This window comes from Eubalaena glacialis, chromosome X (assembly GCF_028564815.1).
Source record: "Eubalaena glacialis isolate mEubGla1 chromosome X, mEubGla1.1.hap2.+ XY, whole genome shotgun sequence".
In the NCBI taxonomy this organism is placed as follows: domain Eukaryota; kingdom Metazoa; phylum Chordata; class Mammalia; order Artiodactyla; family Balaenidae; genus Eubalaena; species Eubalaena glacialis.
The window spans coordinates 132,407,005-132,431,763 of record NC_083736.1 but is presented as its reverse complement, the minus strand read 5'-3'; the positions used below and the strand labels follow the sequence as shown (position 1 = coordinate 132,431,763).

At 38.3% G+C, this 24,759-nt stretch overlaps 1 protein-coding gene across 1 annotated transcript in view; it reads right to left on the bottom strand.

Annotated features, from left to right (window-relative positions):
- Positions 1 to 24,545, bottom strand: part of FMR1NB (FMR1 neighbor) — a 31,553-nt gene extending 7,008 nt beyond the window's left edge. Inside the window, 4 exon segments of the mRNA XM_061178235.1 lie at positions 6,140 to 6,236; positions 7,609 to 7,749; positions 11,274 to 11,404; positions 24,169 to 24,545. Of these exon segments, the coding sequence (XP_061034218.1) occupies positions 6,140 to 6,236; positions 7,609 to 7,749; positions 11,274 to 11,404; positions 24,169 to 24,545 (746 nt within the window).
- Positions 24,546 to 24,759: the final 214 nt, after the last annotated feature.

Genomic DNA, 24,759 nt, shown 5'->3' with positions numbered 1-24,759 from the left:
TAGCTTGGCAAGCATCCTTACTCACTCCCTCCTTCCTAACGGCACAGCCACACACTCCTATTGAAGTGCCAGGAAACTTCTCCAGGACCTAAAGCCTAGCCATCTTCCAAAAACCACCTGCAGCCCCATCCCAGTTATTGTGTCTCTTGTATAAATTCTTTGTATTGGACATATCATCTCGATGCTCTCCTCAGTTCCCAATTCTGCCTCTGCATTTGGATGCTAGCTAGTCTTGTGTTATGGACTGAATGTTTGTGTCCCTAAAATTCGTCTTGAAGCCCTAGCTCCCAGTATGGTTGCATTGAAGATGGTACCTCTAGGGAGTAATTAAGGTTAAATGAGGTCATAAGGGTGGGGCCTTGATCAGTAAAATTAATGTCATTATAAAAACTAATTTTAAAATTCTTTTTAGTAAAAACCAGGGAGCTTGCTCTTTCTCTCTCTACCCCCTCTCACAGGCATCATGGAAAGGCCATGTGAGCACACAGAGAGAAGGTGGCCATCTGCAAGCCAGGAGGAGAGCCCTTACCAGAAACCAAATCAGCTGGCATCTTGATCATAGACTTCTAGCCAGCAGAACTGTGAGAAAATAAATGTTTATTGTTTAAGCCAACTGGACTGTGGTATTTTGTTATGGCAGCCCTGGAAGACTAATATATTTTGCTCCCCTTTTGCTCCTCTCTTGAAACCACTTACTTAGGACAGCAGTTGACAACATAAAAGGCCTGGACTAAGCTGCGACTATGAAATATGAGAAGAGGTAAATCCCAGACTCATCCCAAAGGAAACCAAAAAAATGACAGGGAGCCTAAAAGTATAGAATTACATATTAAGGATAAAGGAAAGTAAATAGTCACAGATGATTCCAAGGTTTCTAGCCTGGGAGACTAAAGAAATCACTGACAGAAATGAACAGGTGTCAAGGGGAGATGATTTGGGAGAAAAAGAAGTTCAGTATTGCAATGCTGCAGTAAGTGCATTCTGCACTAACAGAACACCTAATTCATGAAGGCAGTTGGAAATATAAAACAGATAGAGGTGAGGATTTCAGGATGTATGTTTAAGAGTCATTTATCCAGAGAAGCCCAGAACATTATGTTCAGAAAGGACTTCAGAAATTTTCTAACTCAATTCTCTACTCTAACTTTATGAGAAAATCAATACCAAAAAATGTTAAGCTCACTATAAACTGGTAGTGAAGGCAGAAGTAGAACACAGATCTTTTAAAATATTCTTTCTACTACATACTTGTAATATTCTCTGATAGATGAGAATAAGGCTTTGGGAGACAACCACAGTTGGGAAAACAAAGAGAAGCAAATTGAGATGGATCAGAATGGTAAGGAGAACAATGAAATCCAAGGAAGGAAAGTTTCAAAAAGGGAGCAGTCAACAGTGTACTTGTGACAAAAAGGTCAAGTTGGATGGAAACTGAGAAAAGGCCACTGCATTTTGCAATGAGGTTATTAGTTACTTGGCAACAAACTCTTCTTTTTAATAGTACCTAATATCCCAGAATTCTCTAAAATGCTGCCCTTGGAGTCCCTGCAATAGGAATACCTCAGACATATAATCTGCATATAATGAGGTTCTCTTATTATTTCAATAACTAAATTACCTTGAACAGGGTCCAAGAAGAACTGGCTTTATGTGAATTTCAAATCTATAGTGGCTCATGTTAGAGAAGGGTTCCAGTTTGCTCACATTCTCATCTGATCATATTTTGTCAAAGTTCTTACAGCCCAGCCATACTTTTAAAATTTATAGACTTTATTTCCTTTCTTTGAATTCATATGTATATAATCCTAGGAACTTCAAACCTTTCAGCAGTTGGCTAATTACTGCATAATCCTTTTCAAAATAACATTACTAATTATATTGTACAGTATAATGAGACACACAAACATAGGGATTTGAAAATGTAAATGCCTATTTTTAAAATTCAATGGGTGATGATTTTTAGGCAATTTTTGACACATTTATTCCCAATTCTTTACCTCCCATTCTATGAGAGTAAGTGGTATTAAGATTATCTACATAATGAAAACCACATTATAATACAGAGAATCACTCAGCAGGATTTGTCTAAATGTAGAAATTTTCAGTAACAGCCATCTGGCAAGCAGCAACATTGAAAGTGTATGGGGGATGTGCTATTTACATCATCTGTGTATCAGATGATCTACAATCTTAAAAAAACATGGCTTTTTTATTAGTTGAAAGAAAACGTAGTCTTGTCATTTTCAGACTGAGTTCTGAATTTTTCTTAATTCGAATTTACAAATTCAATCTGACAGGAAGAAAAAGAACATTGAAAATACACTTCATCTGATTTTACTAGGCATGGTATTACAATGTTTGAATCTTCCACCTTACTAAAGCTATGTACACACTCAAGTATCATATCACTATATAATACACAGATGTTTAACTGGCATATACATACAGATTAAACTTTATACAAAAACAGATAAAGATTAGAAGCTGAATTTTGCACTTGAAACTACTGTTATTGGCACTGTATTACTGTAACAGGAAAACTTCAGTCACCCCCCTTCTCCTCTCTCGCCCTAGAGCCTCCTGCCCTGCTTCCTTTTGTCCCAGTCCACCTGTTTGTTCCTTCATCTCTATGTAAGTCTTAAGCCTACCAGTGACACTTAAACCTAATGAGGCTTCTGATCCCTATTAATGAGAATAAAAATAGATCTTACATAACCTTGAGGACATAATGAATTTCAAAATGCATCTTATATGCAAGTTTAATAAGGCTATTAGTAGCAAATTCTTAGAAAGCTTTTCACTAATGCTCTCTGCTCCCTTTTGTATATGTGAACCAGTTCAAGCTGGCTTGAGTTTTCTGTTTACCTGGTTCATACCACACTTGAATTCAAGTCAAGTAGAAGTAAACTACAGATTCAGTTACAGATTATTAAAGGGGCAAAGTTCAGCCACTCCTGCTTAGAAATGATAAGCATTTAAGGGATCTATAGTAAGGAGACTCCATCTGGATGTAATGAATTCTGTGGGAGGGCCCCATCCCCACCTAACCCAAATCTTGTCCTACCTTCAAAAACTCAGCTCAAATAGCACTTCCACCATGGAGCCCACTCTGTCCTCTCCCACTCAGCCTTATCCCCAATGCCTCAGAACTTTTATAAGTTACTGCCACCACTCATTTTAGTCCTTAATTATATTCCATCTTATATTGTTCTTAATATGTCATGCTTGGGATTTATTTTAAGGTAGATTCAAGCTCCTTAAAACTAGAGCTTATCTCTTAGACATTTCTGCATCCTCCACAATACCTAGCACAAGCAAACAGTGACTGAATATGGTCAACTGTAGAAAGCGTGAATCAGGCATTAAAGAATGAAATGCATTTGTCTCTGGAAAGTGATTATCCTCTTTAGGTAAACTGCTTTCATTCCTCCCCTCTACCCATATTATTTCTCATTTTACATCCCTCCAACTCTTGCCAGTTGTTAGCTCCTTAGGTTACCTGTAAATAAAAGGCACTGTCCAAACTATAGGAGTTGAGGAATGTCAAAACATCATTTGTTTGGCTTATGACTGAAGGCCAAAATAGAAGAGCTACAACAGCTTTTTCCTGAAGGAATGTATATTTAATGTATAGGAAACGATTCAGCAAGAGGAGCTTAAGAGTATCTTCCAGGGACTTCCCTGGTGGCGCAGTGGTTAAGAATCCGCCTGCCAATGCAGGGGACACGGGTTCGATCCCTGGTCCGGGAAGATCCCACATGCCGCGGGGCAACTAAGCCCGTGCACCACAACTACTGAGCCCACGGGCCGCAACTACTGAAGCCTGCACGCCTAGAGCCCGTGCTCCGCGCAACAAGAGAAACCACTGCAATGAGAAGCCTGCGCACCGCGACAAAGAGTAGCCCCCGCTCACTGCAACGAGAGAAAGCCCGTGCGCAGCAATGAAGACCCAACGCAGCGAAAAATAAATAATAAATAAATAAATAATTTTTTTTTTTTTAAAAAAAGAGTATCTTCCAATGCCTCAAAGGTTCTTCCAACAACGAGGCCCAGATCATGTTACTATAGATATGCATTTCGCTGTGGGCCCCTCTGATTCAGACAAACAACTGTGTTTGGCTTCTTTCTTTTCTTTTTCTAAACCACTACACATTGATTTTACTGCTGCATCTATTTCCCTTTTATGGGATCATTTATTTTACCTACTGTAATTTACTATTGTAATAGTTTATCTAGCTCTTTATTCTTTGAGATGGAGAACAGAAAGTGAGTTAAGGGGATAGCTCTAAAGAGATACCTTGCCCCCAAAAAGGAGGGTTTAGCAGGCTTTGGCCTCCATTTAAACTCCTTGTTTGGTATCAAGGATAGGATCTTTGTTCTAACACAATTATTCTCCTTGCTTCTCAAATCAGCTTACCAGGAAAAGCTGACAGTGCCCCATCCACCCTCAACCATCCACTGTTCCCGGAAATTCAGCTAAGCAGCAAGCTGAAACTGACACCTGCTGTGAGGTTGCAACAAACAGCTCAGGATGACTGAAGGTACATACCACTCTTACACAAAATAGTAAAGTATGTAAGTAAGTAAATAAATAAATAAACCATAGTAAACCAAAATTTATGGCATTCTATATATATACCATTCACATTGTTCAAGTCTCTCAAGCGGTTTGTATTATGTAAAAAGAAGAAAGTATGTTCTTATCAAAGGATAATCCTCTGGAACTCATTTTAGAGAAAACTCCAGTGTACCTTAGCATCCTCATAAAACTCCTTGGCAGAGGCATAATAGAGGGACCATAACGAAATTATTATACCAGGCCTATTATAACAGACACTCTAAATTGCATGGCATAATCCTAAGCTACCTATTTCTAGCAAATCATATTTCTTTTTTATTCATGGGTTATCTTTATATGAAATCAAGCTTTGGAGGGAAGACAGAAGGGTCAAAAATTCCACTCCTATTCCCATTCACCTGTGAAAAGAAAGAAAAGAAAGAAGCCTAGGAATAGAGATAACTCACTCATTATAGGAAACTAAGTGAAAACTGAGAAAAGAATTGACGGTCATGCAAACTGGAAAAGTTGAAAGGCTGTGACCCAACAGTGTCTTCAAAATGGTCTGAGAAAGTGATGAAAGCAATGAGAAAGTTTAAATCACTATATGACTGCCTTCCAGGCTAGCCAACTCCATCCACTGTATTTCTTTATTCATTCAACTATTCATTTATTCAACAAAAATATATTAAGCATCCACTATATGTGAGGCATTCTGCTATGAACTGAAACTACAATGATGAGTATGACAAATTCATCAGACTCAAGGAAAAGGTACAAAAAAGAAAAAAAAAGACTTAATGATCTTTATGGAAAACAAGGTAACATGTATAGTCTAAATCTTCCAGTGAAATCTAAATAATTTCTTGGTAACTCAAATATCACCTTATTAACTCAAATAAAAACATCAAAGATGCTTAATCTTCAACAGGCACCTTTTCTTTACCAAAAAGTTTAAGGAGGAACTTGCTCTCGGGGTTGTGCTAGTGCCGACCCTGCACTTGCACGAACCTGAGAGTGAGTGCCTCACTCACCCCGCCCTAGCCCTGGCCCTGCTCTCTACCTCCACGCCCACTCTGTCCCAGAAGGTGGGGAGCTATTTAGAAAAACTTACAAGCATCATGCCAACAGCCCACTGAGATTTTGTATAAGATGTTAATAAGAAATCTGATACAAATTGGCTTGAAGGAAGATCAAGGCTTTAAGACCCAACGGTAGATGACCATCTACTAGATGGAAACTAACACTTCTGGGAATCCTTCTGATTTGCAGTTAATAACCACGTCCACTCCACATACCCTCAGCTCACTGATTTATTTTCCCTTCCCATTGGGATTTTGTTTGATGAGGGAATGTACAGACTATGCAAGAGGATGTCTTAAATTTATGGAAAAATAAAATAACATGCATTGAAGAAATATTATGGTAACTCAACTTTTAGGTTTTTCCCAACCTACCTTCTTTTAAACAAAAGGGACCCAAACATAATCCCTGTGCTTTTGGAGCTATGAATAAATGTGTCTACACAGAAATATTCAAGTATACTCAGCAATCAGCAAATAAAAGTTTATGTTTGCCTACCTCCTCTGGCAAAACAAGCAGCAATAAATGGGCAGACATCCCAGGATGATCATGCTGATCACACCAAGCCCAAACATCCGGAACATCTGCGTAGGCTCTGGTGGTTTAATTATATCCTGTTATTTTTATGACTTAAGCAAGAGAAGCAAATCTGAGCTCTTTCATAGTCTTTATAAAAAACTATCAGTTAATAAAGTAAAATAAGGAGGTATTCTTATGTGACAGGTAAATATCACTGGCACTCTATAAGTAGCAGGAGTTCATGAAATGTTCTTGAAATACAACTAAAGGTTACACTTTAAGTACGTTCCCCCCAATGGAAGCCTTAACCAAATGATCCTACTGTTTTTGTTAACAGATTATTACGATTCAGACTATATATATTTCTTCCTATGACCCAAGCATGTTTTTTCCTTGGCCATATGTTATATATCCTAGAATACTCAGGAAGTGAATTCATCTATGAATACTTAACTTGACAAAGGAATGGTTTCTTAAATGTTTACTTCTAAACTATAAAACATTATATTAAATGAGAAATCAAGAATCTGCAGGTGAATAAGTATATTTTATTCTTATATTCATTTGGAAATGCATTCTAATATGATTGGGGAATTGTAAGTCACGGTTCAATTTTTCCCTCTACAAGAACCAAATGTCTCTTCACACATAATATAAAGACTAAACTGATGAATGAATTATAAACACCATGTGACAGTGTTAAAATTGTAATACTATGTTCATGATCAGGTTTCAGTTTCCATTATTAATACTAGATATTCAACAAAGACCTGTAAATTGAATAGGGACTATATTAACCTAAGACACTGTTTTGCATGCATCCTTTTTGTACCATTTGTTGGTAGTTAATCATATCAAATATGTCCATAAGGGGACCAACTGGTAATATGTCCCCACTATCCAAATAAAGGAGCAAAAACAGATGGTCTAGTGTTCAAAACATTGTAAAGAAAAAAAATCTTAAGAGAAGAACCTAATTCAAAAACAAAAGAACAAAGAGAGAAACTGACAAACAGACTTAACAGGAAACATTCAAGTTACTGTTACATACTGAGATGCTGAAGAGAAGATAAATGAGAAGAATTCTACTCAGGGAGAAAAGATGGGAAGAGAAAGTAAGCTAAGGCATGCCTGACTGGTATCTTCTCCCAGGCATTGAGGGTTACATCTCATAAAGCCTGGAATCTATGGGACAAGATAGTGACTAAAGCAAAAGAAAAGATGAAACTAATTTCAAACTGCCATAGTCACATCTAAGGACTAAGCAGAAACGGCTCATGAATAGAGGCCTGACCACCTCAGGACTTTCTACAGATGGTATTGCTCTAGGGCTGGGAGCCTCCTTTCGATGTTAAGCTGAGAGACCCAAATTTAAACTTATGCCATTGTGACCTGTTTATTCAATTTTTAAAAACAGGAATATAATAAATGTAAAAGGATTAACTTACTGTCTTTTAGCGGGGCAAAACAGTTGAAGTTACTGGTCCTAGATGACGAATAACAGCATTTGTATCCCAAACATTGACTTTTGCTAAGATCTTGCAGGTGATTGCAAGGCTTTACCACCTGATTCTCCTTTGGAATGCAGGCTTTTAGAAACAAAATGCAAGAAAGAGAATTCAGCATGGTTATTAAGTACTTTCCCTAATTAAATAATTACTGCAAGACAAAAGAAAAGAAAAACAAACACTTAAGCTTGTACATTTAAAGAAAAGATTGAATGACATATACAAATAGTAATAAATGCTGAAAAAATAAGAGTTAAACTAAAAGTTACCACAAAGTTACTTAACATCACACATTTTCAATTCTAGATAAACTGCAGAAAAATATAAATTGTTAACAGATCATTGGTAAGGTAGTTTTTGTTTTTTTCGGTTTTTTAAAATTTATTTATTTTATTTTATTTTTTTTTGGCTGTGTTGGGTCTTCGTTGCTGCACACGGGCCTTCTCTAGTTGTGGTGAGCGGGGGCTCCTCTTTCTTGCGGTGCGCGGGCTTCTCACTGCGGTGGCTTCTCTTGTTGTGGAGCACGGGCTCTAGGCACGCGGGCTTCAGTAGTTGTGGCTCGCGGGCTCTAGAGCGCAGGCGCAGTAGTTGTGGCGCACGGGCTTAGTTGCTCCGCGGCATGTGGGATCTTCCCGGACCAGGGCTCAAACCCATGTCCCCTGCATTGGCAGGCAGATTCTTAACCACTGCGCCACCAGGGAAGCCCGGTAAGGTACTTTTAAAATGACTATAAACATAAGCTGAGTAGTAGTGATACAAATATAACACAGAAAGGGCTAAATAACTAGAACAGGCCAAATGCCCTTAAAACTAACACCTTGTTAAAAGAATACCACAGATACCCTCTCACTCAATTTTACTAAGCTACAGAAATGCACTGAATCCATCAATGAGACTGAATGTAAGTAAAATTCACACAGTTTACTGCTAGAGAGTAAAATAAGTAATACTATTGGCATTGACCTACTTTCTGTGAACACTTAATCATATTGGCACTGCAGTATGTTTTAAGATTCTTCCTTTTGGCCTTAAGTTACAACTCTATAATTTTGAATAGGCAATGATTTATGGCATGAATACCAAGATTCATGCAACTGTAAGAAATTCATACATATCTGAATCTGTAAGATTCACAAGCTGAAACAGCTGATTTTTTAAACATCCTGCTTTATATGAAAAACAAGTGACAACTAAAAAAGCAGATATCAGATTTTTATTTGAAAAGAAAACCTCTACAGTATGGCTTAAGGCCAGCATAGATTCAGTTCAATCTCCAATACTATCAACAACTACAGACTTAGAAAAGTAATAAATGATGTTTTACGATCACTCTGAAGCACTTCAACATCAGCAAAGAATAATATAATGGTTATAAGTATATTATTACCTCTTGGTATATTTTATTATATTCCTCTACTTTAAAGATTGGCAATTCCTGAAGCTCAGATAAAAATAATAACAGCTACCATTCATTAGTCACCTATTTGGGCGAGGTATCTTGCTTTACGCACATTATTTCCAATCTTCACAACAAACTCTCAAAATTAGTTTTACAACCTCCATTTTTAAAATGAAGAAATAAAGGATCAAAGTAGCTTGCGCAAGGTCACAAATTTAATGCATTACCAGTTGGCCTGGATATTCATTTCCCAAACATTTTAGACATGTGAGAGCTTAGCCTACTTTGTTGTTATACTCTAAGCAATCTGTTCTTCAAGTCTGCCAGGCCCACAGTGACTCTCCTCCCCAGGATGGACTGCATCTAGAATACCACGTTCAGTCCTGGACATCACACACTCAGGGAAGGGTGACAATTGTCAGGCCCTGGTCAGAGATTGGATGGACTTCCTGTGTGCTGAGTTCCTCACTATAGATATTGTTCAAAGACCACTTTCCAGGAATGAAAATCGTACAAGAAGAGATTTTAAATCATAGAAGAGACTGGACTAGATGATCTCTAAGGTCCCTTCTAATGCTAGGCTTCTGTTATTTTATACCTAAATTGCATCTGATGGACTTTATGCCAGATACTAAAATTAGCTTTTAGACTCAAATTACTAATTTTGAAGAATAAAAAGGGTAGAACAATTTTTATCAGGTTTAAGTGTATGATTTTATCCAAAGGGAGAAGGATTGTGTGACCTCTCAAGCTTCCCTGCCAGTCTGTCTCAAGGTTATCATTTTAATCTGCAAGAGATGAATCTATTACTAACAACAGTCTAATGATGAGAAGACGGTCTTTTTCTTAGTGCTTAAGTGGGAAGAATATTCATTTTTAATTATATAGGGGAGGAAATAAATTGGTTAAAAGTACTTGACATTTTATGAACTTGTAGTTATTCTTTTTCAAGAATACAGTATATAATATTTTATAAATATTTAATCACTGTTAAAAGAGTTGAACCAACCTAGGTATGATATTTCTCTTAAAATGGAACAGTCTGATTTTTTTGGGCAAAAACGTCATCTCATAAATTGATTTTGACTCAACGTACTGCACCAGGTTGGAGGAGTATTTCAGAAATACAGATATCTTATTCAGACTATTTTTAAAGGTGGCTTCAGTGTTTGTATAATGTACTTATTATAGGTAGCTATGGGACAGTTTACATCTGCTATCTTCTCAAGCTCTAAAGCTTAAATCATCATTTGTTGTTTATGACGAACTCCAGTGCTCACTATTCTTTTAGCTTCACAACATACCACCGTATCAGACTTCTCTTTCTCCAATCGATTTGACCATGGCAGTATTTTTAAATAAATTATTTAAGGAGTTCGTTTATTTTGCTATTCTCATTGGTAGTAGATGTCATAATGCTTGTTTTGAACTGGAAACCTCTTAGAGAAACATGAAGAGATTTATGCAAAATCACAGAATTATTCAGTGGTAGGGTCGGAATTAAACAATGGATACAATTTTGTGCTTATATATGTACATCAAATTTTATTAGAATAAATTCTGCATGATTTTTAATAAAAGCTTCATCTTTATAATTCACATATGTCAATTTATTTGAACCTTCTCCTTGAAAGGGCACCACATGCTGTACAAAATGAAATGTGTTTATTTGTGGTTAATCTCAGGGGCCATCATGTGCTTGATAAACACATTATATACAGAATCACAAAAAGACAGAGATGATGTGACTTGAAACCTGAACTTTTTATCATTAAAACAGATGGGAAAACATCTGGTATATTCCATAACATTAGAGCTACACAGTACCCTGATTAATGCCACAGAAGACATTGATTTCACAATACTGGATCAGTGACTAAATTTCAAGCAATGCCATTAAGGTAAATTTTGAAAGGTTTAGAGAATTGTAAAGGAAAAGTATTCTGTAAAGAGTAACAAATATTTATGGAATGACTTAAAATACTGTCTCAGTTCATCTTCGCAATTCTTTCTGGTAAATATTTTCATTTTAAAGATGAAGACATTGAGGTTCAGAGGTTATCTTGCCTAAGGCAAAGGGCAGAGTCAGGATTAAAACTCAGGTTTGTCTCACTCCAATGCCAATAGACCACACTGCCTCCTAAACATTTAACTACTGTTTTCAAAACAAGGACATTGGGAGGAATAAAATAAAACAGGAACTTACTTGTTGGAAAGAAAAAACTTAACAGAGCTTCCCAGGCAGCAGTTTCTTCCAGAGGTTGTCCATTAGCATTTTCATTGCTCCACAGAATATATTCACTTGGAGACACAGAATTCGAGAACCCTTAAGAAAAGTGAAATTATTAATCCCAACATATAAAGTATTTATCACTTTCTTTGACCCTTTCAAAGTAATTACCTGTGCTTAAATTAAATATGGAAAGTCTAAGAGCTAACAGACATTGCCTTTAAAACCCATAACAGCTTAGGTACAATTAATAATCAGAATATGTTTTTGCTGTGAAACTGAAAAATTGAGTATTAAGTTTAAATAAATTAATTAAAAAATAAATAAATTTCAAAATGCTTAAGCCGTAGGCCGACACATCCCATTGTTGCACTGTAAACTAATTTACAATAGTGAACTTGCCTCTGACAGTCTTGACATTCGGAGGCCCAATCAATTAACAACTTGGAAACAGTATGTATTCCAACTAAATCAGGCCCCATCACAGAAACTCTTGGCAAATATGTTGGCTTCTTTATTTACGAATAAAAATCAAGGCCTTAGACACTGTAAACCTTCCTTATCCTTCCTCACTACTTCAACCAACTTGCTTTTAGTTTTATTTGCATGATTCCCTCCTATATAAGAAGAGAGGATATCCATCCTCATTCCCATGACATGGATTTGTCCATATCATTAAATATTTTCCAACACTATCTTTAATAACCTTACAGTATTACATTATACGGCTCTATTATAAATGAGTTAATAATTTTCCCCATACAAAGACATTTAAGTTTTTTACAATTTACTGATATTATGAAGAACACTGCCTAGAAGAACACTCATAGATACAGAGAACAGACTGGTGGCTACCAGAGGCGTGGGGTGGGAGAAACGGGTTAAGTGGATCAAAAGGTACAAACTTTCAGTTATCAATTAAATAAGTCCTGTGATAATGTAATGCATATTTAAAAGTTGCTAAGAAAGTAAATCTTTTAAAAATATATATATTTATTTATTTATTTATTTATTTATTTATCTGTATGTGGGATCTTCATTGCAGCATGCGGGATCTTTTAGTTGCAGCATGTGGGATCTAGTTCCCTGACCAGGGATCAAACCCGGGCCCCCTGCATTAACCACTGGGCCACCAGGGAAGTCCCAAGAGAGTAAATCTTAAAAAGTTCTCATAACCAGAAAAAAAAAATTTTGTAACTGTGTATGGTGACAGATGTTAACTAGACTTATTGTGGTGATTTCACAATATACACAAATATCAAGTCATTATGTTGTACACCTGAAACTAATATAATGTTAGATGTCAATTATACCTCAATAAAAAAAAGAAAAAGAAAAAATAAAGAACTCTGTAATGCAATGATTTATCACTGTAGCTATATATTTGCAGATATTCATGAAAAATTCCTTAGGATAAATTCTTAAGGAATGGCTATTGACCTTGGTCACACTACCCTCCAGTAAGGCTGCCCCAAGGTATACATCTACCAGCAGTGAAGGCAAGTGCCAATATTCTTGGACCCTCACCTTTTTTGTTGTTTGTCAGTTTGATGGCCAAACTAATGTTACCCCTTGTTTTAATTTGCACCTTTAGTCATCAGTGAACTGATCTCTTTCATATATTTGTTGTGTAATAGAGAACTTATTAACCCTTAATCTGCCACATATATTGTAAATATTTTTCAAGGTAGTCAGCTACGTTTGTATTTTTTATGGTGTTTTAAGAAATTCAAAAGTTTAAAATGTTTTATGTAATCAAATGTATCAATCTCTTCCTTTACTATTTCTGCCTTTCAGGTCATGTTTTAAATGGCATTGTTGATCTTTTAAAGAATGTCACCTGCCATTACAGTAAACAAAGGATGTAGCCGGCCACATCCACCAAGCCATAAGTCACTGAGCCGCCACAGACGGTGCACCCTGAGCGGATTCAGGATGGAGAAAAGCAGGATACTGGCCCTAGATAGTTAAGATGCATATCAAGGGAATGATTTCAATAAGCCCAGACTCTTGCATCTTCCCATACACAGAAAAGCACTAAATTCATTAACTTGAGTTGTCTGGTTTTTCTTTAATTAGCAGTAATCTTTTGATCTTTGACTATCTGGGTGTTTTTTTGTTTTTGTTTTGTTTTTGCCAAAACTCCTATATCCTGGCTCCTCCCTTACCTCTTTGGAACAGTCCCTCAGAGCTATCTGAGAGGCTGTTTCCTGGGCTTAAGTCCTCAGAAAGTCAGCCGAATAAAACATAATTCTCAAATTTTAGGTTGTGCATATTTTCAGTCGACAGCATTCTACACTCTAATATTTCCTTCTAACACTTTTATAGTTTCACTTTTTATATTTAAATCTTTAATCCACCTCGAAAATATTTTGGAGTATGTTATGAAGTAGGGACACATGTTTTCCAGTTTTCCTAATACCATTTATTAAATCCATCCTTTCCTACTTATGACATCACCATCATATTCTAAGTCCTTAGTCATAGATTTGTTTCTTGACTCTCTATTCTGTTCCACTAATCTATCTGTTCATGTACCAATACCACTGTTATAATTTACCTTGTATTATCATATGTTTTAATAACTGGATCTGGCAATCTTTTCATTAGTCCTCATTATCAAAATTTTATTCTCAACTCTGAAGAATTTTTTAGATGAAACTTAGAATCATTTTGTCAAATCAAAAAATCCTAATAATATTTTTATGGTAATTATGTTCCTTATTTAACAGTCATTCAAAAAACATTTATTGTCTGCCTCATGTACTAGGCATGAATTTACTTAAATGTAGACTCATTTGGAGAGAATTGATAACAGTACAAAATTATCTCACCCAAGAATCTCACTCATTCAAGTCTCTTTTTATCTCCCTGAGTATAGATTTATAGTTGCATTCATATAGGCCCTGTACCGTTCTTATTACACTTATTTCCATATGTCAAATATATTTTGTTATGTTATGAATATGCTGTCATAAGAATATTCACTTATCATTTTTAAATCTCCTTTATATCAATGATAATATTCTCTTTCTTATTTTAATGAGACCAACTTCCATACATAAACACTTGAATGTGTATTCTCAGCCTGTAGGGTACTTTATTATAATATGAACTTTATTATATGAATATGAACTTTATTATACATGTTAAATCAAGCTAACTTGTATTATTCAAATGGTCAATATCTTTATTTTTTCTGTCAAGGACTAAAATATATGTATCATAGTCTCCCACTACGATTGTAGATTTGTCCATTTCTACTTGAAGTTCTAAAACCATTTTTTAATATATTTCAACACTATGCATAAGTGTTCATTCATTACAGTTTTATCTTCATTGTGTAGTACATATCTTGACAATATTAAAAATAACCCATTTTTTCCTGTTTGTCTTCTCCTAACCCCTACTCGTTCAATAACTATGTATTTAATGCCTACTATAATTGAGGTTTTGGGGATACATCAGTGAACAAATCAGATAAGATCCCTACCCTCATAAAGCTTACAATATAGTGGAGAAAACAAACAAAAAAGTACACTAACAAATTAAAAAATTACAAATTGTAATGCATGCTATGAGGAAAGTGGATACCAATACAATATAAGGTAGGGGACCTACTTTAAATAGGGGCTGGCCTCTCTGAGATGATATTTCAGCTTAAAAAAAGAAAAAAGATTAGAAGAAACTGGCCATACAAAGGGCTTGGAAGAGTGCTTCCAGCACAGGGAACAAGAAGGGAGACTAATATTGCCAGCCATACTTTGCCAGATTAGAAGGCTCACTGCCCTACATTATACAGGAAAGGAGCTACAGTTGGAAGCAGCCTTGACAGGACCTGTGTTCTGTACTGCCATTTGCTCACTCAGTGCCCCCCTTGCACAATTGACTGTTCTTGTCAACATGCCATCTGAAGGAAGTATTGGCTGGCAGTAGCACACAGTGACCTGAGTCTCCATACTAGGTTATCTTCTGCAGGGGGTGTGCTCTCTGGAGTCCCTCTAGGATGGAGATTCATCTCCAACTCAAAGTACCCTAGCCTCTAGACCCTGCCAGACAGGCTTGGCTTTAGCTGAAGTGAAACACAGGTTGCTGCAACTTCTCTCATTAGTGTCTGGCCTGGCCTTCTTTCTATCTTTCAGAAATCCCTCCAAATTTCTAGCATATCAATAAAGATAGCACCTGGGACTTCCCTGGTGGTCCAGTGGTTAAGCCTCCGTGCTCCCAATGCAGGGGGGCCCAGGTTCGATCCCTGGTCAGGGAACTAGATCCCACATGTGGCAATTAAGAGCCCGCATGCCGCAACGAAGTTCCTGCGTGTCACAACTAAGACCCGGCTCAGCCAAAATAAATAAATAAATAAATAATTTTTAAAATTAACAAAAACAGGATCAAACTACACATTAACTAAAAAAATGTTTTTAAAAATAAAATAAAAATAGCACCCTTCTTGGTTCTCTGGGTTTTCAACTATTACAGATCTTTTGGTCACTTCGATGGGTACAAAAGGAGGAGGCAACTAAACATTTACTCAGAAAAGCACCATCAGCAGCAGCCTGAACCCAAAGCCTTCAGCATGTTTAACCTGCTCTCTACCACTGGTTTCTTCCCTACTCTGAAAGACAATTATTTATAAATTAACTTGAGCACTATTTCGCAAAGTGTGGCATAAGTACCATCAGCATTACATGCGCTGATTTTAGGTGGAACACAGTTGAATATTTATGGATATATTTAATTTTCGCTATTTAGGTATTTATTATGAAAAGTGTAGAAAAAATATACATGACTAGTATATCAAAACTACCATGACACCAAACATCATTTACCATATGGCAAACCTTTATAAAATCCCCTTTGACATTCCTGTTCTTTCATTACTGGAAGCAACTGTCCTTTCCTCTCTCCAAAATCTTCCATCAGCCAGTGCCCAGGTCTTTTCAGCGCTTCCTCTTCACCTTATTAAGCTCCAGCCTCTTTCCCCTCCCCCACTGTTATTCATATGCAGAATAATTCCATCCCCTATGCTTCTAATTTGCATCTGTACACTCATTAAGCTCAGCAAATAAAAGACTAGGAGGCAGCATCCCTAAATGGCAGCAAGAAATGGTAAAGAACCAATTATGTTTCCCTGTCACAAAGAATTTTTATTTTTTAATTTCCCTGTTACCAAAAAAAGACTGAAAACCTAACTACGTTTCAAAGGAAAAGAAAAAAGCAGACTCAAAGCTGTGGGCTTCATGGGCATGTGACCTATGCAATGTACAGAATGTGGCTCTTAAAACGGTTCCACACTTGGTTTAATGTTCTGCTACCATCTTGAAATTCATAATACATTTTGAACAAGGGACCCCCACATTTTCATTTTGCAAATCATGTTGCCAGTCCTGCTCTGCAGTGAGGTCTCTCAGATGAGGAACTGAATTAAAGGGCGAAGAGACAGAATGCGAACAGTAGCTAACGGTATCAGCTTGAAGAGGATTCTGCTAAGACTTAAGTTGAGGGTCTACCTATGCCGCAGTCTTTTCTGGGCCTTGTCCTCAAATAGACCTGAATTTGCATCTTGGCTCTGCCACATACTGGCTGGTGAACTTGGGCAAATCAGTAAACTTCTCTTTGCCTCAGTTTACTCATCTGCAAAATGGGAATGATATTTATTTTGAAGAATTGTGAGTATTAAATGAAGTCATACACGAAGTGCTTAGTACAATGTAAAACGAGTAAATATTTTATCATATATCTTTCATTTTTTAATTGTTTCTAATTTTAAATTTAATAACATTACTTTGTTTCACGATATTTATTTTTATAAATAATTCTCTTAATCGCAAATATGACCAGTTTCCCATTTATAACGGTGCTAAGTTTCCTTTTAAAATAAATATACTTATTTAAAAAGTGAGGCAATTTAAAGAAAAATATGAATAACTGGTAGCACTAAGATAACAAAGAATTGTGAAGGTGTTATACAAACGACTGAGGCAGGAGAAACACCTGTCTAGTGAAATCTCCTCAATTTTTAGACAAGATAACTGAAGCCTAAAGAGGCAAAATGCCTCATCAAAAGTCACACAGCAAGTCAGTGGCAGAATCATGACAACTCAGGTCTCTTAACTCCTAGATCAGGGCTCCTCCAACTACACCACATACACAAATGGTTAAAGCAAGACCAAACTTGGTGCCTAGTGTGGTACGAGGCAGTCAATCAGACCTATCTAGGTACACTGCCTCACTCACTCCCCAAAATAACAGATAAATGAAGTATTAATACAATAATATAGAAACCAGTCACGTGGTTTTTTCCTATGGAGCTAAAGCATTCTGAAAATATTACCTATTAGTCAATCTTTATTTCTCTCCCTCTTTTTTAATCTCCCCAAAAAGGATGTGCAATAAGGACTGACCCAACAAGTTACAGAGAATTGGTGGAGGAGGTGGGATCAAATTCCTAGTCCTGATCTACTAGTCTCTTCATCCTGTATGCCACTAGTCTATATGCCTTATGCATAAAAGTAACCTTAAAAACAAGGTCTAAAAGACTATACAACCTGGAGCTCTCCCAGAGTTAATTCAGATCCCTCAACCTCAATTCTCCTTGGTGGCATTAAATCTAAGAGAACTCAGAAGGGTCTATCTAGAAAGAAGGGAAATTTTAGCTCTGGGACCAGATGCCCTGCTTTCACTGCAATACTCCAGGGGCATGGCCAAATTATTTTACCCCTCAGTGTGTACTAGTTTGCTAGGGTCACTGTAAGAAAGCACCATAAACTGGGTGGCTTAAAACAACAGAAATTTATCGCCTCAACAATTCCAGAGGCCAGAAGCCCAAAATCAAGTCCAAAATCAAGATCAACCAATAGGGTTGGTTCCTTCTGAGAACTGTGAGGGAAAGCCTCTCTCCTTGGCTTGTAGATGGCTGTTTTCTCCCTGTGTCTATTCGTATAGTCTTTCTACTAACAATGTCTATCTCTGTGTCCAAATTTCCCCTTTTTATAAGGACACCATTCATACTGGACTAGGGCCCACCTCACTTTAACTTGATTACCTCTATAAAGACCTCATCTCCAAATAAGGTCACATTCTGAAGTGCTAGGGGTTAAACGTCCAACATTTTTTGTTGTGGGGGGGACACAATTCAACCCATAACACAATGAATTTAGTTACATTAATTAAGTTAAATCATTTTAAATACAAAATGATATTTAATCCATCCAGTCACATATTACCTCCTGAGAATCTGGGACATCTGACAACACTAAGAATGAATCATGGATTATTTTAGGAGAAAACATGTTAAACCTATATTGGAAAAAGTCCTCATGGAAATAAAGAAATCACACTGAATAACAGTATTCTCTTTTTATAACAGTTCTACTCAAAATAGGAGTAGAAAATGAAGAACTCACGGACTAAGAAAATAACATGTACAATTTATAGTTTTGTTTCTTAAATTACGTTTTCAGAGAATGAAAAAGCTCTGTTTGTAAGGTTCTCAGTTTTATTTGTAACTAACATTTATAAATACAGTAAAACTAATTCAGAAATACATTGTATTTTAGATGAATAGTAGGAAAAATAAATATGGATAATTCGAAGTAATATGATTTGTGGATGATCATTTAAAAGGCATCTTAAAATGTTTTTCAAAGAGTAGGAATATTTTTCTAACTTATTTAAAATAGTTGATAAAAGAATGCATAACATATACTTTATTTAACACTGAATTTCATTCCCAAGCAGCTGTGACACAGTATATAGTGGTCTCTGTTCATTTTACTTAACAATGCCTCTGCCCAATTTTTGCTTCCTTCTTTGACTGTGGGAGGACCTTGGCTGAGGAGATGGAAGACCTCTGGGGATGGCAGGGAGACAGAAGTCATTGAGATTAGAGGTGGGGATGATGGAAGGTCTTTGGGCTTGAAGCTGGAGCTTGAGGGAGGGAGGGAGGGAGGAATACTATGGGAAAGCCAAGTCCTTTATGCAGAGGAGGAGATAGAATACCACTGTGAGGGAACTAGGAGGGAGGGCAGGCCAAGGGAGGTAAGGCAGAGAAGGCCCTTTTTTGAGAAGGCTATCTTGGAGCTAAGGAGAGAAGGCTGCGGGGAAAGAAAAAGTATTTGAGTGGGGGGCAAGAAAGATCTGGAGGAGGAGGTGGGAAAGACTTTGAGTGAGGAAAGTGAGGCAGCAAGAGCATTGAGTAGAAGGAGGAAAAGAAGACTTTTGAGGAAGGAGAGAGTAGCTTTGGGTGGTGAGGGAAGAGAAACCTGTGAGTGGGGAGAATGGGGGGCCTTTGGAGGGCTGAAACAGGCATCTGAGAGGGGGGTGAGCAAAGGTCTCAAGGAGGGTAAATAAGAAGGGAAGGGAAGGATTTTGACTGAGGAAGAGAAGGGCTCTGTAAAGATAGGTTAGAGAGAGGACAATGTGACGTAAGAGAATGAAGGCATTTTAAAAGGGACGTGAGGGGGACTTCCCTGGTTGTGCAGTGGTTAAGACTCCACATTCCCAATGCAGGGGGCCCAGGTTCGATCCCTGGTCCTGGAACTAGATCCCACAAGCATGCCACAACTAAGAGTTCACATGCCACAACTAAGGAGCCAGCGAGCTGCAACTAAGGAGCCCGCCTGCCGCAACCAAGGAGCCTGCAAGCCACAACTAAGGAGCCCGCCTGCCTCAACTAAGACCCAACACAACCAAATAAATGAATAAATAAATAAATAAATAAAAGGAAGGTGAGGAAGTGAAGACCTTGAGTGAGGGGAGTAAAGGGCTTTGTGAAATAAGGAAGAAGGGCTTTTGAGTGACGGGAGAGAAGGCCTGTAAGGTGAGCAAAGAAAAGTCATTGTGGGGACGTGAAGAATGAAAGGACCTTGACTGAAAGTTAAGAACTTTTGGAGTGGTGATGAAGAAAGGAAAGCATTTCTGAGAGTAAGAGAGGAAAGGGATTTGTGAAGTGAGGTGACAGACGGAAGGTCTTTGTGAGCATAGGTAAAGGAGGAAAGTTCTTTGAGTAAGGAGGTGAGAGAGTTTAGTACTATGTGAGGAGAGGGAATTTCCTACTTTGTGAAAGGACTGGAAGGAAGGAGGTCCTTCAGGGGAACAAGTGAAGAAGGGAAGTCATTTGTGAGGGTAGAGGAGGCAGGGAAGGCAACCATGAAAGAAGGGAAGGCCTCTGTGAGAGGAATTGAGCAAGGAAAGTCCTTGAGAAGGGAGGTGATGGGGAAATGAATTTGAGAGGTGAGGTAAGGAGGGTTAGTAAGGTGAGGTTAGAGGTGGAAGAGCTTTAAGAGAGGAGGTGATGGAGGTCAGCACTTTGAGTGGTGCGGTAAGGGAGATTAGTACTATGTGATGGGAAACAATAAAAAGGCCTTAGGAGAAATGAGGGATGGAAGTCATTCATGAGGGAAAGAGGGCATTTGTGTAAGTTGGTGAGGGGATTTAGTAGTTTGTGAAAGGAGGCTAGGGAAGGAAGACCTTTCAGAGAAGACCTAGTATAAGTAAAGAGACTGAAACACTAATCAAAACCTCCCTAAAAAGAAAAGTCCAGGGGCTTCCCTGGTGGCGCAGTGGTTGAGAATCTGCCTGCCAATGCAGGGGACACGGGTTCGAGCCCTGGTCTGGGAGGATCCCACATGCCGCGGAGCAACTGGGCCCGTGAGCCACAACTACTGAGCCTGCGCGTCTGGAGCCTGTGCTCCGCAACAAGAGAGGCCGCGATAGTGAGAGGCCCGCGCACTGCGATGAAGAGTGGCCCCCGCTCGCCACAACTAGAGAAAGCCCTCGCACAGAAACGAAGACCCAACACAGCCAAAAATAAAATAAATAAAAAATAAATAAAAATAAATAAAATTAAAAAAAAAAGAGAAGTCCAGGAGCAGATGGCTTCATTGGTGATTTCTACCAAATATTTAAAGAAGAATGAATACCAATCCTTCTTAAACTCTTCCAAAAAATAGAAGAGGGAAGGAACACTTCTTAACTCATTCTACGATGTCAGCATTAATCTGATACCAAAGCCAGACAAAGATACCACAAGAAAACTACAAACCAATATCACATATGAATACAGATACAAAATACTGGCAAACCAAATGCAACAGCATATTAAAAAGAATATACAAAATGATCAAGTGGGGTTTATCCCAGGAATCCAAGGATGGTTCAACATAAGAAAATCAATGGAACACACCACATTAATAGAATGAAGGAAAAAAACTCACATGATCATCTCAATTGGTGCAGAGAAAGTATTTGGCAAAATCCAACACCTTTTATGATAAAATCACTCACTCAACTACGAATAGAAGGGATTTTCCTCAATAGATAAGAAGCATTTATGAGAAATCAACAGCTAACATCATAATCAACAGTGAAAGGCTGAAAGCTTTCCTTCTAAGATCAGGATCAAGATAAGGATGCCCACTTTTACCACTGCTATTCAACATTGTATTGGAAGTTCTAGCCAGAGCAATTAGAACATAAAATGAAATAAAAGGCATTCAAAATGTAAAGGAAAAATACAACGATCTATTCACAGATCAAATAATTATATATGCAGAATATTTTTTACAGTTCACAACAAAACCTACTAGAGCTAATAAATTCAGCAAGTTGTAGGGTACAAGATCAACACGCAAAAAGCAGTTGTGCTTCTATATACCAGCAATAAACATTCCAAAAAGGAAATTAAGAAAACAATGCCATTTACAATAGCATCCAAAAGAATAAAATTTCTAGTAATAACTTTAACCAAGGAGGTTAAAGACTTGTACAATGAATACTACAAAACATTGCTGAAATAAATTAAAGAAGATATAAATAAATGGGAAGACATGCCATGTTCATGGATTGAAAGACTTAACACTGTTAAGATGGCAATACTGCCCAACATGATCTACAGATTCAATACAATCTCTATAGGGACTTCCCTGGTGGTCCAGTGGCTAAGACTCCGCGCTCCCGATGCAGGGGGCCCGGGTTCAATCCCTGGTCAGGTAACTAGATCCCACATGCCACAACTAAGAGTTTGCATGCCGCAACTAAAAAAATTAAAAAGACCCCGCATGCTGCAACTGAAGATCCCGCACGTAGCAACGAAGACCTGGCACAAACAAACAAATAAATAAATAAATAGAAAAGTGCTTTAAAAAAAAATACAATCTCTATCGAAACTCCAGGGGCCTTTTTGCATAAATGGAAAAGCTAGTCCTCAAATTTATATGGAATTGCAAGAGGCCTTGAATATTCAAAACAATATGAGTAAGGAACAAAACTGGAGGAATCACATGTCCCAATTTCTCAACTTTCTACAAAGCTATAGTAATCAAAAGAGTATGGTACTGGCATAGGGATGGACACACAGACCAACAAAACAGAACTTAGAGTCCATGAATAAACCCATAGGTCTATGGTCAACTGATTTTCAACAAGGGTGTCAAGACTATTAAATGGGGAATGAATAGTCTCTTCAACAAATGGCACTGAAATAACTGGATATTCACATGCAAAAGAATGACATTAGACCCCTAACATATGCCATAAACAAAAATTAATACAAAATGGTTCAACAACCTAAATATAAGGACTAAAATCATAAAACCCTTAAAAGAAAACCTAGGCATAAATCTTCATGACTTTGGATTTGGCAATGGATTCTTAGATATGACATGAAAAGCACAAGTGTCAAAATTTAAAAAAAAAAAACAGATAAAATTGGACTTCCTCAAAATTGAAAACTTTTGTGCATCAAAAAGCTATCAAGAAAGTGAAAAGAAAACCTACAGAATGAGAAAATATTTACAAATCACATATCCAGAGTATATGAAGAACTCTTACAACTCAATAACAAAACCACAAACAATCCAGTTTAAAATGGTCAAATGATTTGAATAGATATTTCTGCAAAGAACATATACAAATATCCAGAAGCAAATGAAAAGATGCTCAACATCATTAGTCACTACAGAAATACTAATGAAAACCACAGTAAGATACCACTTCACTCACACTAGGATGGTGATAATCAAAAAGAGGGGGTGGTAACAAACACTGGTGAAATGGAGACCCTCATACACTGTCAGTGGGAATATAAAATGGCTCAACCACTCTGAAAAAGTTTGGAACTTCCTCAAACAGTTCAACATGGAATCCCCATACGTCCCGGCAATTCCACTCCTAGGTATATGCCCAAGAGAACTGAAAACATACTGACACAAAAACCTGTACATGAACATTCATAACAATATTATAGCCAACAGCAGGAAACAGCCCAAATGCCCATCAATCTGATCAATGGATAAACAAAATGCAGTATATTCATACCACAGAATAGTATTCGGCGGTAAAAACGAATGAAGTACCAATACATATACAACATGCCCAACTCTCGAAACCATTATGCCAAGTAGAATAAGCCAGACACAAGGAAGGACAAATATTCTATGTTCCCATTTATAGGAAATGTCCAGAACAAATCCAGAGAGACAGAAGTAGACTGGTGGGGGCCAGGGGCTGGGAAATGAGGAATAACTGCATTCTCAGTGGGTGTGGGTTTGAATTCGGGGTGATGAATGAGATAGAGGTGGTGGCTGCTCAACGTTTAAATATCTAAATGCCACCGCATTGTTCACGACCAAATAGTTAACTTTAGGTTCCGAGAATTTCACCTCCGTTTTTTAAAAAAAGGCGGGAGGTGAGGGGGTAGGGTTTTGTGAGGACAAGTGGGGAGGGAAGGGAGGGAAGGTGCTTCTGAAGGGAGATAAGGAGAGAAGTTGTTTGTCGTCGGACGGACGGACGGGAGGGCAGACGCAGTGGGAGAGACGGATGGCCTTCGCGCTACCGCGCAGAGCCCCGCCCTTCAGCGCCCTCCCCTCACCCTCCCGTCCCCCTGAGGGGCCCTCGCCCGGTGTACCCCGGGCGGCACTCACTGGCACTCAGGTAGTAGTAGCACAGCAGCAGCAGCAGGACCCAGACGCCGAACAAGAGCAGCCCGGAGTGTTTGCGGGCCCACACCTTCACCAGAGAGTGGCACGTCTCGGCCTGGATGCCGCGCAGAGACGCCTGCGGGCCGGGCTTAGGCTTCTCCGCTGTGATGGCCTGGCGCTCGGGGGTACTGCCGCTGGTGGACGACCCCATCGCCAGGTTCTTCTCTTGTTTCCCCGCCCGACAACTGCTCAGCTTGCAGCGCGACCCCCGCAACGCCCGGGTCTTCGACCGGGTCCTCCCCAGCATCAACTGCCCCTCGAAAAGCATGCCTCAGAGTCCCCGGTAAGCTGAGCTGCTGCCGCTCCGTCCGCCGCCCAGTACCCAGAAGCCCCTGGGGCGGTGACGCTTACGTGTTACCCCCGGCAGCACGTGCGGCCGTCGTGCCGGGCCCAGGCCCCGCCCCTTCGTAACGGCCGGCTCTAGTGGCTTGTGCCCATGCGCCGCGCAAGGCCTGCACCTTCTAGGGTTTGTCAAACGTTGT